This window comes from Argentina silus (genome assembly GCF_951799395.1).
Source record: "Argentina silus genome assembly, chromosome: 2".
Lineage (NCBI taxonomy): Eukaryota > Metazoa > Chordata > Actinopteri > Argentiniformes > Argentinidae > Argentina > Argentina silus.
In genome coordinates this window covers 13,513,575-13,532,517 of record NC_139656.1, presented here as the reverse complement: position 1 = coordinate 13,532,517, position 18,943 = coordinate 13,513,575, and the positions used below count along the sequence as shown (strand labels likewise).

The window sequence follows — 18,943 nt, the reverse complement described above, 5'->3', positions numbered from 1 at the left end:
TGATGATCCACTCTCCAAACCTTACCATTGACAACTAGCCATCTGCCATTCCCATCCCACCATAGCTTAAAACGTGCAAATTGATATAGATGAGAAAACTCAAGACCACAGTCTGCTGAAAATGTTGATTATGAACACTTTTGAGGTAGCCTAAAATCATGAATTGAGAAGCTACTGTACATATGTTTGCGTTCCTCTTGGTGGCTTGTTGCTATGGAAAATTTTAGTTCCCAGAGGTTACAAACAACCCTTATTACCGCCTATCTGTGCCCACCTGTGCTTCAAAAGACTTCAGAACATAACCTGCCATCCCTCACCACATAACAAATACACTATCAAAAGCCAAGCATGCAAAAGGAGGAGACAGACACTTAGTAGTTAGGGGGAAAATATGTGCAGGAATCTGGAGATTCCTCTATGCAATGCCAAGCATAAAATATATCTTATCTGTGGGAAAATATCCCAATACTTTCTTTCACAGATAGTTCTTCCTTTCAGAGCAGACAGGACTTTATATGCTTTAACAAGCCCAGTTATTCAGTATATTCTTAATTTAAGATTAAGTCCATTAGTTCCCTCACCTCATCTGAAATTGTGAAAACACTACCTCCTCCCCTGTTGATGTGCGCAATGTGGTTTGAATCCCTTAACATTTATATACAGCCAGGTATACAGCCATATTAATTTCCAGGCAACAGTATACTATAGTTGGATCCTGTCATCTTAAATCTATGTGGATACTCAAGAGAGCTTTTATGTCCCAGGGAGTTGTGCCTGCATCAAGTGCCTATAAAAATAACTGAACAACAATTATTTTAAATCTCCATTCCTTTCATTTCCAAGATGGAAAAAAGCCAAACTTTTGTACTTGGTGTCTAAAGACATTTTGATAATTAACCTCTTTACCTGACTTGAAATGCAGGCGTTATCTACTAACATGCTTTTGTAGCAACTGAATCCCACCAGCTATTTATTGCTTGTTGATGGTTTCTTGGACTATGTTTATCTGTTTTTTCACCGATTTGCAATGTATAGTACAAGGAAGTGACACACTAGAACAACATAGCCCCATAACCTTTACATAATATGATTTTTATGTACAGTACATAACATTATACATTGTAAAATACAGTGATGCAATCCACTAAGTTCGAAGCCAATAGAGCTTATATCCTTTTTGAAAGTGAATGACAAACTGCTGACAGTTTTCAGCAAACAGTAAAATTACACTTGGACAACACATTGAAGTGTCAACACCAAAGAACACATTGAAGTGGTCCAATTTGACAACAATTATCCACGTTTGCCATTCTGCTCAAGTTTTATTTTTAAAATATCAGCACAAAAGAATCATTCTTTCAATTACAGGAGATATTCTAGTCTTGCTCAGCTTACATGGCCTGCAAAATGTATGTTTATTTGAGTTTGATTAATGTAAATGTCAGAACTTCAATTTACAGTAATCCATATAATCTCCACTGAATTTATGATTTATTGTGGTGATTCATAATGTGCACATTAAGGTATTCTATGATGGTCATGATACCAACAACTAAACATAACTAAACATAAAAGCAATGTACTGTACAGAGATAACATGGATACATACTGGCTTCGATCAAGTCTTATAATAAAATGTGAACACTTACAGTATTGGTTATACTCAGAATTGTATATTAGCTACTTCCCACATTTCATGATAGAGATTGAGTACTGTGTGTAGAGTCCATTAAAGGGTGGCTTAGCAGTGGCTAAAGTTAGCCGAAGTTACTACTGGCTATTTAAACAACTCTGAACCATAGATTACAGTTTCTCCTGGCCCATAGGCTATTTTCAAGGTGAGGAACCATCTGACCACATATTACAGTTTGACTTACAATTTTCAAAAATGTGTATGTGGATATCGTTATATCTGACAAACACAACAATACCTCACACTAAGTACAGGCCTCTTATGCAGAAGCAAACATTCTTCAACAAACATTAAATAAAACACCACATTCAATAAAAGCGCCTGTATTAAGGATTCAATTTCTTGGGCTTTGCTTGCCTGGAGATGGGCCATGGCTTTAGAGCACATAGTCGCTAAAAGTGACTGGACCACATGGCTTATGTATTAAATTGGAGCTGAACTTAAGTAATGTTCTGAAGCTTGTGACCATCAAATGTGCTGTATCATGTGGACTGTACATGTCAACTAAATGCATCGTGATGGCAAACACTAAACTAACGAGTATCAGGGAATTTGCCCCTCAAAGGCAGCACAACCAGTCTAATGGTTCTAGTTTAAAAAATGTTGATACAAAAAATAAACAATAACGCTTGACTTAATGCAGACAGGTATAATGCATTATGATATGGTCATAATGCATTATACTACTTGTCACAGTGCATATGGCCCACTTATAATGTCTTACTATTGTCTACTATCATCTTTTAATGATCTTGAGTTAGCATCAGCCATTTTGAGTAAGTTGAAAAATTGCCACAGAAGAACATAACATATTATGACCATGATGACTATTCACAATTTAGTAGCTCAAGCCTCAGCCTGACATCAACGGTTGTGAACAATACAATTGTCAAGGAATGAGGTAAAACACAATTTCTACTCTGACCCCTTCATAACTTTTGCACTTTGTGATAATTGAGTGAACAACACCTATGGTATTCCAGGGCAAACCAAGAACTGAGGCATAGTTACAGTATGAAATATAAAGTGGATCTTGAATAAAACATTCCAACCAACCTGTATAAATGAGAGGTCAGTTACAACAGGTTTTCCACACATTTTCCTTCTAAAGGAAGATAGGGACTCTCTTTGTATGATAACTGATTAAATATTTAGTACAGGGCAGTTTAAACAATATACTTATTCATATCTCTAACATAGTTTGCATGTAACTCATCATCAGGCATAAATCATGGACATATGTTATCATCTCAGTACTATTGATATTGTAGATGTTAGGAGAGCAAATATAATTTGGTTTGTCTCAAGGGCCCAGTATTTCAAAACTTTGGATCTGGATCAGAATGATCCGGATTCTTTTTTGTTATCCAGGATCGAGCTGGCTGACTCCTCCTACACTACTCAAAATCTGCCAGATAGATCTGATCCTATATAGCAAAAAATAATCTGGATCATTCTGATACACGCTGTTGTGTGTTTCAGAATCTGTCTGTAACTGATATGGTGTCTGCCAAGGCGTACACACTTGTGAATGCAAAAAAAAGAAAGAAACAATGTGGATGTCTGTGACCATCTTTAGTGGATGTCTACCGCTCTGCTGGTTGCATGGGTATTCATATATCATGGGTATAACGTACAGTCAATATGCATTTGTGAAAAAACAAAGGTTATGGTTACAGTATCAGATATGTGTTTGATTGTTTATCTTTCTATATTCTGAAACGAGGACATTTCTTTTCGTTAGGATAGAAGTATGTAACATGCATACTATGTGTTTATCCTATTGATATACAGTATACCCCTAGTGCGTCATTATGCCTTCAGGAAGTTCCCTGGTGAAGAGTCCTGTGTCATATTACTTCCCTCACTAAGAGTGTGTGTGTAGGTATATTTTAGAAGTACGAACCCTAAAGGCACGCCCATACCAAAAAACAATGTTGTTATTTTTAAAAAGTAGGTTTCCGACCCTTTATGCTACAGCAAAAAAAACGTATATGTACACGTTTATTCACAAAAGGTTGTCGACTGAATAACAAGGTCACAATCGTACAAAGTGCCGGCCTGAGTGAACTACAATATTTCACGTAACCTACCTGGCGTGGCGAAAAGCCTACCGACATATTTGCCATACGTACAACTAGCCCTCTCATACAGTCTGCCGTCCAGATACCATTGCCGCTGTTCCGGGTGGGGCACACAACTAAGGCGGAGCTTTACTAGCCTACCCCACCACCCACTCTGGTGAGATTCCCCGTCCTCCTCGCATTTTTACCTGATCATTCATACCCAGATCCAGCACGACATTTCTTCGGACTTTCTTGCGCTCTGCGAGAAACCGGTTCACAACGAACAAAACCATTATAAGGCTACCACATTACCCTTTAATTTACACCAACTTCACGTTTCTTGTGTATCACAGGTAATTCCGCGAGGATCCAGAAACCTAGATATCACCAAGGATGGATTCAACTGCCTGCTTCTTGCTCTCCCTTGTCACTGCTACGATGTTTCTACAAGGTATGGCTATGACACTAAAGCTACTAAAATCAATATAGTTGTAAGGAATCGGTCAGTGCAAACTGTTAAGATATTCTTTTGAGAGTTTCCTCATTCTTGAAACCAAATTGTTAAATGTTAAAGTTGTAGGCTATTTACCTGTAGGCTATATACCTGTAGGCTATATTATTTTATGACTCAGCTTTCTTTCAGGTTAAGTGGTTGACATTCGCTTTCATTTTTAAATTTGCCCTAAAACAAGACACAAGTCTAAAGCTTCCGTAGTGGATGATGACGAGAGGATGATACATAGTATAGAGCACGAGCATAAACAGTTCGATACCTCACTGGCGGCAGTGCGGGTGTGTTTTTAAAGGAGTTTGCCTTGTAGACTGGTGACATTTTAAACTTCTCAAACGAGACACACTGAAAGTTACTGTAAGCAATGTGAATGCCAAATAGCGTCTCTGAGTATGTACGTGTTGGTTGGGTGCCTCAAGCCCACAGTGAAACTTGATTGAAATACTCATCCGATTGCGTACTCTACTTCGAGCACTGGTCGTTACTGTAAATGAGAACATGTCATTGATGAATAATGTTGTATTGCCATCTGTAGCCAATGTGCATGTTTCCGGTAGGGAGGTGGCGGAGGGGGAGGGGGGGATTATTTGAGGAACTCTAATTTTCCGTCTCCTATCATTGGCATGATCTGTCATTCCGACTCCTGCTGTTAACAGAACTGCTCTTTGTTAAGGGGATAGGGACCTGTCTGGACATTGGGGTGGTGCCTGGAGTTAGGGCCTTTATTATCTGATCTTATCTTAGTTGGACAGCCATGATCACTGACCCATGAAAGATGGGAACCAGAGTTGTTTTGGTTTGATTTAGAACATTTATTATCTCAACCTAGCTACTAATGGCTCGGTTTTCTGTTTCATTGCACATCAGTGGTGTAAAGTTGTACCTGACAAGATAATGGGTGTGGTATCTGGCACAGTTGTATTTTCAATTGCTTTTGCCTCAGGTCTAAAGAGTACTGGTAATGCAATCCACCTCTGCCCAGACATGTAAAATAGCTTGGTTGTCTTTTTCTTGAGGTAAACACCTCAGACTTAATTTTTAGCAGCAGGACGGTAGGAAGTTTCAATCAATCACTGGGGTACTCCACGTGATGCTGTTCTGAGTATGTGACCTCAAAGGGTAGTTACCTTCCACTCCCACCACCTCGTAGGCTTTTGGAAAGGTCATAGTCCTTTTGAAGCACACTTTAAAATGCTCTGTCAGGGGCAGAGATTGATCTACCCCTCCTTTATGCAAAGGCACCCACTTGTCAAAGATGTCCAGATCAACATCCAAGTTTGGTTCATCTGTTTTCTACAAATGTGAATTCAACTTAAAATAAAACAAACCTTGACAGGGCTCTCCCCAAAGAAAATCTCCCCAAAAATCCTGGGGAGAACCCTGTTTGAAACTGTTTTGTTTATTTGTGGTCAATATCCAGATACAAATTAGGCATAAGCTGTTTACGTAGATGATGAGCTGTTTACGTACATGACACATTGCAAATTCAACTCGCCATGTTAATGCAACATCATTATGTTAAGAAAGTTTAAATAACGAGGAAACTATGATGACTCAACCAATTTTCTTGCCCAGAGGGCTTGCTTTTCCAAGCCAAGCAGGATTAAGTGTTCAGCAGGCAACCTTGTACACTAAGGGGTTGAAAAAAAAACGGTGTTTACTGCTCACCTTGCTGTGGATCGTCTTTCCCAGCCACATTTATTTAGTCAGACTGTAAATACCATGACTAATTGCTGGGCTCTCTGTAGCCTACCTACGGAGTGTATCAGACTGGGTAGGCCTCTCACACTGCCCTAGACCATGGTTTCCTCATTAGAAAAAGTAGGCTAGTCTTTGTTCTTTCCAAGTGTTTCCACATTATAATGAGCTGATAAAGAACATCTATGGTTACTATCTTGTTAATACCTTACTATTGTTGTTATGTGTCTGGTAAGAAAGGGGAATAACTGACTGAAGTCATAGGTAACCCCCCCCCCCCCCCCCCCCTCAGGAGAGGAAGCTTTGTTTAATGTGCAAGGAAATTACAAAGTGACTCCATGGGGAAATACAGACTTCAGTAACAGAATAAATGCAGTGAAATGGCTCATGTTTTCATGCCACTGCATTTTGATTTGTGGACTGAATTGTTTATGGGCAAAAGGGGACCTGAACTGCATCAGTCTTGTCAATTCCAATTAGATCTCAAACAAGAAAGTTGTGTGCATGGGTAGCATGTGGTTGATGATTTAGATTTGTATATTCAATTCATTGCCTGAAGCACTGTTTAAGAAAAATCATCAAGTGTTTAGAGTAAATGCTTGTTCTAATGCTAAGTCAAGGTTATGAACAGGTACATTTGTCTGTAAAAGTTGTTATGGCACAGTGATGGTGGATAGATAAAGTTTAATCAATTGAAAGCCTAAAGCAACGTTTTTTGGTTGTGTTCATTTCGGTAGACCCCTCTGAGGACACTCAAGTGTTTATCTGAATGCTACTACACGATCAGACAATTACTCTTATTACCTTTGCAGCCATAGTTTGCAGGGGGGGCAGTTAAGACCCCTGGCCATCAACTGCTTTTAGAGCAAGTTACCTCAACCATGTGACAGGCGAATCATCTGCTTTTTTTTCTTCATGCACTCATCTTCTCTCTGTACACCCCACCTAACCCCCTAGTTTGCCAGTGAAGAATTACCCCTCATTGGCTAATAAGTTAATTTTGGCACTGGTGAGGTAGAACCTGCTATCTGAATTCCCTAAATTACTTTGGGTGATTCATTAATTGAAACAAAAACAGATTTGTATCCATTTTACTGTATGCTATACCCCCCCCCCCCATCTGAAAATGAAAACAATGTTTCCAATGAGTTTATCATTTTTCAGCAGATTGTTAAAGCGCTGTGCTGATGTATATATGAGGTATAGAAATTAGTTTATTTGTAGATCATGGCTTGACAGGGCTCCTGAGTGGATTATTTAAATCCAGCAAGGGGAGATTATTGTTCTCCTAGATGCAAGGTTGTTCCCAAACAACACCTCAAACTGCAGAATGGAGAGTAGTGTGTTGAAAAGCTCTGAAAAGATAAGAGTGAAACGTCACTCTTGAGCCCTACACAGCAGCAGAACTCTATCTAACACTGTGGCAATCAAGTATGGAACTTTATAAAACTGTCTCCTAATTCCAGCTGTCACCACACACCCTCTTGGACTGCTATTATTTCAATTGGATTGTGAAAACTTTGAAGCAAGCTGTCAGAACGCACTTGAGAAAAAATCAATAGCCATCAAAGAAAGCTTAACTGGACATGGACTCTGCTGGCAGGTGGTAGGGAAAGGAGTCGCTTGCTCCTGGTGAAAACCAAAAGTGGTGATTATCGCAGTCTTCAAGCAACAGGGTCAGCCTGCTAAGAGCCATTACAGAAATGAGTGGGAGAAATGAGTGTCAACTGCCACATACAGAGCTAATGAGAGACTGAGGTAGTCAACAGCATTGCATGTGCCAGCGATCCCAGCTGGCTAGCAAGTCCACGTTAATCGGGGCAAATTTCATTCAGAAGCTGTCTGCATGGTTTCCAGTGGATATGTGCTTTAAAGTGCTCTGAATCCAGGCTCTTTAAAACATATTTTAGCTCATTACAGGCCAGGTAATATAAATGTATTGATGTTGAAGTCAATGCTGGGGTAGTCGGATTAGCATTGATCACTAAAGCACCCAATTACTCTCCCGAATGTGCTCTGTTACATGCATTTATGGGGATAGCTACTCTACTCAATGACCCACTGGCATGGGCAATTTGCTAATTTAGGTACAGTCCTGGCTTAAAGTAGTTTGAGTATGGCCTGACTAGGTCTCTGAATGAATACTAGATTTGATTTATTTCAAGAAGGAGCTTTATCGTTAATTCACTCAATACAGTTATTTTGATACAATAGAAAAAACTGTTGTTATTGTAGTCTCCTTAGTGATTTCTCCTCAGTCCGGATATGTGTAGACTACGTGTGTGTGTGTGTGTGTGTGTGTGTGTGTGTGTGTGAGTGAGTGAGTGTGAGGGCAGACGACACCACCGAGCTGTCAGTGTGTAGTGCTGAGGGTTAATCTCTTCCAAGAGAAGTAGTTCGTAGCTGCTTGGTTTATGCCGATGGCCCTTTTGAGAGATAATGATTGCCGACAACATAGGCGCAAATAAACACCAGATAGTGGGTCATGTGGACATTGTTTGCTCCTATAATTGCTATCTCCTATGCCCTCACAATATAAGCATTCATCAGCATGGGGTTTCCCCTTAAGGTGTCTGTCATACCCTATGAGCAGTATAAAGTCAATCACAATATTTTAGTTTGACACTATTGGCTAAAGTCCCCACCCCTTAATGTAAGACCGCCACTACAGTGCCCAGTGCCCAGTGCCCACTACTTAGCGGCTACCACTAAAGCTTGTGTTTCAAGTGCAATTCTGTCAGAAGGAAAGGTACAATTAGAGCTACCTTTGTCTTAGCAATGTCTTTTTAATGAAACAAACATGTATATTTGTTGGTATAAAGAGGAGTTATGTGCTACCTCTGACAGCCATTGGGATAAAGGTGGCGCAGCTTGTTGGAAGGACAAAGCTGTCTCTTTTTCCTTCCCAAAAACAAAATGCTGTCAAGACTCCTTGATTGATGAATCTCTTGTCACTTAATCCTTCCTGTGTGGCTTATCACACTACATAATGCTAATGAAGCCAGGTCAAATGTTATGTGCAACTAGATTTAGTGTCAACCTTCCTTGTTTCTTCTGTGGTTGTTTTACTAGGGTCATGTAAATCACACTGAAGAATTGTTGTCTATGTGGCATTTTAATGCAGTAAATAGACCTACACGCTTGTTTAGAGGTGACATTAGTACAGAGACCTGTATTCTTATTCCATTTCTATGAGCATGGGGGTTGGTGTGGTTGAGGGAAGGGGTTGGGACGACAGTCATAAAAAACTATTCAGACTAAAGCCATGACTATGCCTGATCACTCATAGCAGTGACACAGACAGTTAAGTTAGATGAGGACCTCTTTAGTGCCAGCTGGCTTTGGTAAAGCCTGACCCTGGGGGCCCTAGATTCAATTAGATTCTAGCTTATTGTTGTCTAGCAAAACTAGACACTAGTGTTAGCCATGTTCGTAAATAAGCATTTAATAACTTCAGCACAGAGATGAAGCACTGTAGAGTTGAATAAATATGCAGTTTACTTTATTTTTGTTTCAAATTGTTTAGTTGCATGTGCTGTACTCCAATTAAGTAAGAAGAGGGATGATATCTGACTTGCTGGATACCAAGTTTAATTGAATAGGGCCCTTGGTTTTAGCCCTGTAATAGTCCCCTCCTAACAGTATAGCCACATGCCAAAGATGTTTGTCTTAACACACAGTTCATATTGCTGATATTTATGAGAAATCTACTTTTACTGTGATTTTATGTGAAATCGTATCCTGAAAGGTGAGAGGCACTCTGTACTCCCTCTCCTTGATCGGGGCCCCTGTTGGTTATTCTATCCTGAAGCGTGGGTAAAAACCCCGGCTTTTGGAGTTATTAAAGCAGGCAGCAGCCTCTGTGCTCTGAAGCCGAAGTAGAAGACGGATCCCTTCTTGCGACAAATTAGTAGCCGTTTCTCAGCTCTGGCATACAGCTCAGGTTTCACTGTGTTCTCTCAGATTAGCCTATTCTAATGTAGGCGCAAAGGCAGTGCAGGCCGAAATTGATCAACTTGAGGAGTGGAGTCACTGTGTAGATTATGCTAAATAAACAGTTAACAACGGGCAACAGGCATGGTCAGTGACCCGAGCGTTGCAAGTAAATTAATATTGAAGTTGTGAGTGCCCATGTTGTGTAGGAGTCAAATTGCTGTAATTTAGAAGGTATTAGCCTTACCACACGTCCACACCAACTGTGGTTTTGAGACTTAAAGCCACAATCAGCCTAAAGCCACACTTCAATATTAATTTACCTGCAACATTCAGGTCACTGACCATGCTTGTTGCCACACACTTTCTCCGACCGCTATTATTTAATGCAGTCGACTCAGTTCAACATCTCACTATCGGATATGCACCCACGTGTACCCTATTCGCTGAAACCCAATTCAATCACATCTGGAACAAGTTCCTCCTACTCTACCATGGCCACCCTGAAGCCTGAGTGCTTCAGTGCTGCCACCTACGTCAGGATTTACAGAGCCGCTGCCCAGGCGACGCGTTCCATCAGTACCTCAGCCCTCCTCTCTGTGTACTTGGCCATGTAGGCTAAGGAGCTGTGTGACTCCCTAGTCCTAGGAGCAACGGTCGAGCACAAGAAATTGATGGAGCTCTGCCTTCTTGCTGACCATTCGACCAGTGCTGAGGCTACTGGCAGACTGATGGGGCTTGCAGTGGTCGACAAAACTGAACCGCCAAGGGGGCTGCCGCTGCAGGTACCACCTGTTCCCCCCGGAGAATGGGTGGGGACCCTGATGTGCTCATGGGTGGGGACCCTGAGTAGTGGTCTCCCACTGGGCCCTACAGTGGACCAGGGGTACTGACTACAGTTTGTGGGCCCTCCACCGCGTTTTGTGGGTTTTGTGCAGTCCACTGCACAAAGGGACGCAGCAGGAGTCCTCAGCGACTGAATACAGTCTATGTGTCTGTACAGTGGCCGAGGGACAAAGCCCAGCTGGGCTTCTACAGACGTTATTTCCTGAGCTGCCCCCTCTTTGGACAGGCAAGAGGCTTTTTGCCTATGCTTCTAGATGTTTTGTCCAGCCACTACAGTCATGCTGAATGTGTCTGAGGCTACTTCGGATCCTTCTCTGCATCAGCACAGCTGCTTGCTTGTCTCCTCGACGTGCCTAATAGTGCTAGAGTGGTGGAGAGGCTGTCTCATTGGGAGAGTTCTCTCACGCAGGGAGGGTGGTGACGTCAAATGCATCATTACAGGGATGGGGGGCAGTTCACAAAGGACATTCAATGACCGGCATATGGTCAGACTCAATATGCACTGCCTATATCAACGTTCTTGAGCTCTGCACCATATTACCAGCCCTCAGGCACTTTTATCTGTTCCTACAGGGACTTCATGTCCTGGTCTATTCGGACAACGCGTCCTCAGTGACATACGTCAAACGGCAAGAAAATATGTGCTCCAAGCAGCTCCTGGCCGTAGCATGGGAACTGCTGCTTTGGAGCAGCAACCATCTGTTGTCTCTCTGAACAGCACATGTGCCAGACCAACTCAATTCAGGAGCGGATTTACTGTCACCTGAATGCCCCCTAAGAGGAGAATGATGACTCCACCCGGATGTCGTCCAGGATATGTTATTGCAGGGCCGTCATAGATCTTTACATATCACAGGACAACGCGTATTGCTGTCTGTCTTTAGCGATATATGATCACAACATTTGCTGGCTCATCAGTAACCAGGTGTGCTCCTTTATGCATTCCCTCCTGTCAGCCTCATTTCTCCCACTCTGAAGAGAGTGAGATCGCACGGTCAGTCTTTTCTCCTGATTGCTCTGCATTGGCCAGGGAGACCTCGGCGGGCAGAGATAGCACAGGTTCTTTCTGTCATGACTTTGGCACCTCCCATTGTGCAGGGACTTGCTATCCCAATCACATGGCAAAATATTCCATACACACCCCGAGTTGATGGATCTATATATTAGCCCGTAAGAGGTGCAACTAACACTTGAAGGGCTTGGCCTCGAATGTGATTCAGCCACAATTCAGGGTGCTAGAGCCCCTCCACAACCTCAAGTGGAGGGGTTGAGGGTTGGTGAGAGAGGCGGGATGTGCTGTCTTTTCAGTGCTCCACTCTGACAGCCCTCTCCTTCTTACAGGACCTGCAATTAAAGGCTAGCTCCTGCTATCTGGCATCCCATGTTGGTCCTGGTGAAACAACTATAGGCGCACCACATCTGTCCTGTCTCCAGGCTACCTGTCCAGTTTTGGGACATGTCACTGGTTCTCGATGTGCTTACAAGCGCTCAAACGAGCCTTTGGTGACCGTCGACTTTGAGACTTTATCTTATAAGATGGCTTTGTTGCCAGCAGTGCGCTGTCAGTTCATCCTTCATTCCGTTTGCCCCTGGCGACTCTAGGGTTATGATACGTCCTAATGCCACGTTCGTTCAGGTGGTGTGATTAACTACTTGTGTGTTTCGCCGACCTCGTAAGGGGTAGGGAACTATCCAAACAGCGCCTTCCCACTGTGTAGTGGAGGTTATTGCAGAAGCGTACAGTATACACTAAAAGTCTGCAGCCCCCTTTGGGAGTCCGGGCATATTCCACTGGAGTCTGGGCTCTGTTCAAGGGCATTCTGTTTCTGAGATTTGTGCTGCAGCCAGTTAAGGCCTATTCATGCTTCATCGACAGCAATGCAACCAGGGGTCTGCGTAGATTCACGAAGGTCACGCAACTGTTGCACAGGTTGTCGCGCACCTCTTAATCCTATACTTCTGGCGCCAGTAGAGCTGGCTACCTGTTTCAGCAGCTCTGTTTTTTTTGTTGTTATTTATAGTAGTTTATAGTAGTTTTTTAATACTGTTTCTTAAAACCGACATTGGAATTTAACCAAAATAACCATAGACACTAAACTTTTTATTTACTTTTTCACCGTTTTACTACTCATGGGGACTGTTTTTATTCCTGGTGGATCTGCGTGCGCTCTGTGAGACCGCTATTGTTTACTTTCGAGAACAGCTGATCGCGTTGGCTCAGCCTGCCTACTGTACTGGAAGAAATAAGGAGACGGCATCGGGGTAGCAGAGCGGGGGTGAAGCGACGGATGAAGAAAAGGAGGTATAAACCGTATCTTCCTTCTATCATTATGGGCAACATGAGATCTCTGGGCAATAAGATGGAGGAGCTTACGGCACTGGTGAGAGGTCAGAGGGAATACCGTGAATGCAGTCTTATGTGTTTTACGGAGACATGGCTACAGGAGGTTGTTCCCGACGCAAACACCACCATCGAGGCCTTTCAGATGCGGGCGGACGGACAGTACGGCAAAAAGCGAGGCAGAGGAGTTGCTGTATTTGTCAATAACTGAAGGTGCGATCCTGGCCATATTCACGTGAAAGAAAGCGTCTGTAGCCCGGACATCTCACTTTTGGCTGTAGGACTTTGCCCATATTATTTGCCATGTGAGTTCTCACATGTTATCGTTGTAATCACATATACCCCCCCCTCTGCCGGTGCAGAGGCAGCGTGTGAGACTATGCATGCTGTTATTGCGAGACTACAAACCCAGCAACCCAACACATTCATTGCAATCTCCAGGTATTTTAACAGTTTGTGAAGAGCTCCACTAGGGAGAACAAAACACTGGACCTGTTATATGTTAATGTGTCTACATCTCTACAGCACTCCCCCCAGATCGGACCACAGCCTAGTCCACCTCAAGCCCATGTATGAGCCTCTAGTGCAGCAGCACTCTGTGAACACTAGGACTGTAAGAAGATGGACACAGAAGGCTAATGAGGCTCTGCAGGACTGTTTTGAGACAACGGACTGGGATGTTCTCTGTGAGTCACATGGGGAGGACATTGATGGTCTTTCACATTGCATCTCGGACTACATTAACTTCTGTGTGGAGAACACTGAACAACAAGAGAGCCTTCAGGTCTGATGACAAGGATGAACTGAAGCGGATGCAGAGGAAGCTCAAGGAGAAGCTGAAGGAGAGCAGAGACACCTACAGGCGGAAGATGGAGGACAGCCTGCAGGACAAGATTTGGATAAAGGCCTCTGCTAAGTGCCATAAATGTAATGTAAATTATGTGAGCTGCTGTAACGCCTTAATTTCCCCTCAGGGATCAATAAAGTATCTATCTATCTATCTATCTATCTATCTATCTATCTATTTATCTTAGCACCTTGTAGATGTTGCACATCATTGATTGGTTGGTTAGTGAATGGAGGCGGAGCTGAAGTAGTTTAGTACTGGAACAAGATTCGGTACAAGTTTGTGCGAATGAAAAGAAAGCTGGAGTAAACAACGCAAAGTGGAGCTGCGACTGGGAATAAACAAAGCCCATCTTCTTCGTATTCTCTCCTGGCTGGAAGAATTCATAAAGCACCGGGAGACCGAGACAAACTATCCTGAAGTGAATATAGGCAGCCTTTGTTTACTAGCTAGGTAGTTAGCTCGCCGACAGTACAGTCTGACTTCTGCTACCCTACTTTGACTGCAGCTGTTCTCAACCATGTATTATGTAATAGGTACAGAGTGCTTGTGACAGCGTTGCACAGTGCGAACCACGTACTAGTCACATAAGTGATGCAGAAGCATGTAGAGGCCTTTAGACTTCCCCTCACACTTTAGTGAGATTCTACTGTCACTGCACCTTTTTTGGAGCATACGGTCCTTGGCACTGGAACTGAGTAGGGTGAACCTGGACTCATGGAACAGGCTGTAGTTTGTACAGGCTTTGGCAATCAGGCTTCAGATTGCCCCTCTTTTACAGGCTTGTGAAGAGGTGGTTTGCAGAATTAAATGGGCACGCATTGCAGTAGCTTCATAGGCTGGGCTGGGGTAGGGTACGCAGGAGTGCATATCCCATAGTGAGATTTCTCCTCATTTCCTGGAGAACCAGGGTTACATACTGTAAAGTTTCCTTAAAAATTCCTTAAAACTGCCAATGTATCTAAAAGGCTAGGTAAGAGGTCTCTCTGACTTTCTCCTTCTTTCCCCTCTCTCTTTTTTCTTCCTTTCTTTCTTTTTTTCCCTGTTTGTCAAATCCCTCCATCATTGAGTATGAGCTCCCCCCATCCCCTGCAGCCTTTGATTTTTGCGTGATTGTACTCATCACATCGAGCCCAACTTGATTTATTTACCAGCCTGAGAGGTCAAGTATAAAAGATACAGTGTTAGAAGGCCTGTGAATGTGTAAACCCGGCATTTCTGATTTCTGTTTTTTTGCACCCTGCGGAACCACAGGCACTAATGGACAGTGTACTTTGGGGACAAAGCAGGGACTGTCTTGCCATAAGATGTTCCTCTGTTGGAGACTATGAGAGAAGACCCTCACTGGAAGAGAACCGGTCTGGATGTTCTTCTTGACCACAACCCACCTTTAATTTATCAGCTTTTGATCAGACAACAGGAAATCCAGTAGCTTGTCTCTGTTTGAGGGTTCTTTGTTATGCTCACAAGCCTCTGGTCCCCTGCCCAGGCGTAATATCAGGCCAGCCTGTTCTTAGACCAAAACAAATAAAAGCCATGCCGCTTCCTGCTTTTCTCCTCTTCTTCTCAATTATGATAGAGAAGCGGAATCAATAGAGGACATAGAGGAGCTACACTGAGCTTGTGCTACACAGGGCTTGTGCTACACAGGGCTTATGCTACACAGGGCGGAAACAACCCTTAAGACAAAACACCTTATGTGTCTTCTCCCACAGTGTTGTCACTGATATTGCAGTGAATGGGAAGCGTGTGCTCAGAAGGTATTGAATTTGAATTGGGTGAGTGTGAGTTAGTGTTTCTTTGTGTTATTTACCCACAGTCTGGGCTCAAACAGTCTGGCCTCAAACACACACCACACACAGTTTTACTGGTGCCTGACTCGTAGCATGAAGTAATTCCATTATTCTGTGTCACAGCAACGGAGGGCAGGGGCAGAGCCCTGGCATGTAAAGTCATGGCCTAGCATACGTTTTGGCACATGTTGAAAGCCCTGGGGAGATAATGTCCTCCCCATAGGCTAATTTTAAACTCTGGGGGACAGGAACCACTTGGAGCCACTTCTTTTGGCCTTATTGGGGAAATACTGGAGATTCCCTATGTATGTACCAGTCTGTGATAACGCAGCACCCTGCCAAGCTATCTCAGGATGGCCTCACAACTTAGGTATTTCAGGCGAGAAAGGCCTCCACTGTGAGTCTACTGTTTTACTGTTGTACACACACACACACACACAGACATTTACATTTACATTTATGGCATTCAGCAGACGCCTTTATCCAAAGCGACTTACAACAAATACATTTGTTTAAGTAAGTGAATCATCTATCCAACAGTCATCATAAGATAAAGTAATCAATGCTCACACCAGGGGCCATTGGCAGTCGTAATACCAGAAGGCATATATATATATTTTTTATAATTATTTATTAACAGGAGAGAACTTGTACAGGGGGGAAGTGGGGGTGAAGAGGTCTCAAGGGTTGGGGTTAGAGAGACAAAACAGCTTGTTCCAGTGGGCCCACACATGGCTCTTATAAGAGCAGTTTGGTTGACAGATAATCAAATTGACCATCATAACAACAGTTTCCCCTCCCCTGTATCTAGAGTAAAAATTCACCTTACACTGCTTGATAAAAGAACAGTCTCTCAGAAGGGCCCCAGCTTTTGTTTTCAATGTGACCCAAAGGTTCACTGCAAAGGTGCAATTTTCTCTGGTATTTCTGTCTTTCCCTGACACATACAGTTCCTAATAGAGCCTGCTGGGGGTGATCCAGTATGTGGGGCCTATACACAAGTGGTTTATTACTATTCCGAAAGTGAAAGACAGTAAATAGTAGTGATGTGTGGGTCAGCCTGAAACCCGTGGACAGACAGGCTCGCGTCAATAGAAAATAATAGTCAGATCGGGTTGTGCGGGTTCGGGTCAAATTCTATGGGCTCATAAAATGTAGCCTATGTTATGGATTGGTATTTTGTTTCCTAATTCATAGGCTTCATAGTGCCCTGCGTAAGTAATGGGACAGTGAAACATTTTTTCTTCTTTGGCTCTATGCTCCAAAAGTTTGGATTTGAAATCAAACGATTACTATGACGTTAATGTAGAGATTCTTAGCTTTGATTTGATGATATTTGTGTAAATTTTTGGTTAGTCAGGTGTGTTCCGTCTCATCATTTGTGCAGGCGTAAGAGAGCTGTCAATGTCAAGTATTGATTCTAGGCTTTGCGTTTGCCTTTGGAGTCTGCTATTGATGTCTGTCTACATGAGGACCAAAGAGTTGCCAATGAAAGTCAAGGAAGCCATTATTAGGCTGAAAAATCTGAAACACAGCCAAGACCTCAGGCTTGCTAAAATCAACAGTTTGGAACATCATTACAATGAAAACAAAATCATTGGTGAGCCCAGGATCAGGCTGTTAGGCCATGGAAGACTTCTATAGTGGACGGCTGAAGAATTCTCACCATAATTAAGAAAAAACCCAGAACAACTGTCCCACAGATCAGGAACCCTCCCCAAGAGGTAGGACTACCATCCGCAGAATATGACACTAGCCGAACTACAGCGGCTTCACTGCAAAGTCAAATGATGGCCAGGTTATGGTTTATTAAAAGTACTTAAAAGACTGCAGAGATCTGGAAAAAATCCTTGTGGACAGGTAAGACAAATATTATCATGTACCTGAGTGATTGCATAAGGTAGGTTTGGATAAAAAAGGATCTGCCTAAGATTTACAGCATACCACCTCATCTGTGAAACATGGTGGAGGCGGTGTTATGGCATGAATAGCTGCCACTAGAACTGGCTAACTTATCTTAATAGATGATGTAACCGCTGACAGCAGCAGCCGAATGTATTCTGCAATGTACAGAAAGGTGCAAATTCATTGGATGGAACTTCATCATACAGTCAGACAATGACCAAAAACATACTGCCATAGCAACTAGGGAGTTTTTCAGAGCCAAAAACCGGAACATTCTTGACTGGCCAAGACAATCTTCAGATTTAAATCCAATTGAACATGCATTTAATTTCCTGATACTAAATGTTTTGGCAAAAAGGCCTCAAAACAAACAGCAACTATCAATGGCTGCAGTACAGGCCTGTGAAGAGAATATACTCAGTCTCTGGTGGGGTCAATGGGTTACAGACTTCAGGCAGTGAGTGCTCAATTTGCACATTATATTAGTCTGTCCCATTACTTTTGGTGCCCTGAAATAGGGGGACTTTAGCTTCATAGTAATTGTTTGATTTCAAATCTAACCGTTGGTGTAAAGAGCCAAAAGAAGAAAAAATTATTGACTGTTTCATTACCTATGCAAGGCACTGTTTTACTCTAAAATTAAAATGATAAAATATTCTGTTTATCTGATTTGTATTTGGCTTGTTCGCACTACTGACCGTCTATCCTACTTTTCCCCTAATTCATACATTTTTTATGTGTTTTAATATTTTGCGGGTTCAGGCCGGGTTTGGATCATTGTTTTATCTGCATGATATCGGGTCGAGTGGGCTCGGGCCATGTCTGTTAAACTGCAGGTTTAATAGACTCACTTTGTCTCTTTTTTCCATTCCTCTCCCTCTTTGTATTGATGGCCTCTGCTCTTGCACAAGGTTTGTTCTTCATGCAGTCAAAGCTGGTCCCCTCAAGGCTTTTCCAGAAGCATCTGTACTGTCCCTTGTCACTGTCCCTTGTTAATGTGTCCATGCCCAATGCCCACAGCCTCTCTGGCCTACTGGGAATAAATAGTTTCTTTCACTTGTACCTAGTCTACTGTATGTGAGTGTGCACGCGTGTGTTTTCTATGTTCCATGTGTATCTTTTTTAGTAGTTGTGTCGTTTTGAGTAAATACTGTAGCATTACCTTCCCCAGTCGAGGATTGGAGAGACAATAAGCTCTACAGCCTTTGTGATGAGGACGGATGAGAAGCATCCCTTCACCTCCCTGCTATCACTTTGCCATGGGCTGTTTTGCATTACTCAACATGATTAAAACAACAAAAACAAGTCCT

At 42.7% G+C, this 18,943-nt stretch overlaps 1 protein-coding gene across 1 annotated transcript in view; it reads left to right on the top strand.

The window, feature by feature from the left end:
- Nucleotides 1-3,852: 3,852 nt before the first annotated feature.
- alcama (activated leukocyte cell adhesion molecule a) overlaps nt 3,853-18,943 on the top strand; it is a 58,561-nt gene continuing 43,470 nt past the window's right edge. The window contains exons 1-2 of the mRNA XM_083665463.1: nt 3,853-3,934; nt 4,113-4,210. Of these exons, the coding sequence (XP_083521589.1) occupies nt 4,153-4,210 (58 nt within the window). The 5' untranslated portion in view covers nt 3,853-3,934; nt 4,113-4,152. The remainder of the gene's footprint in view (nt 3,935-4,112; nt 4,211-18,943) is intronic.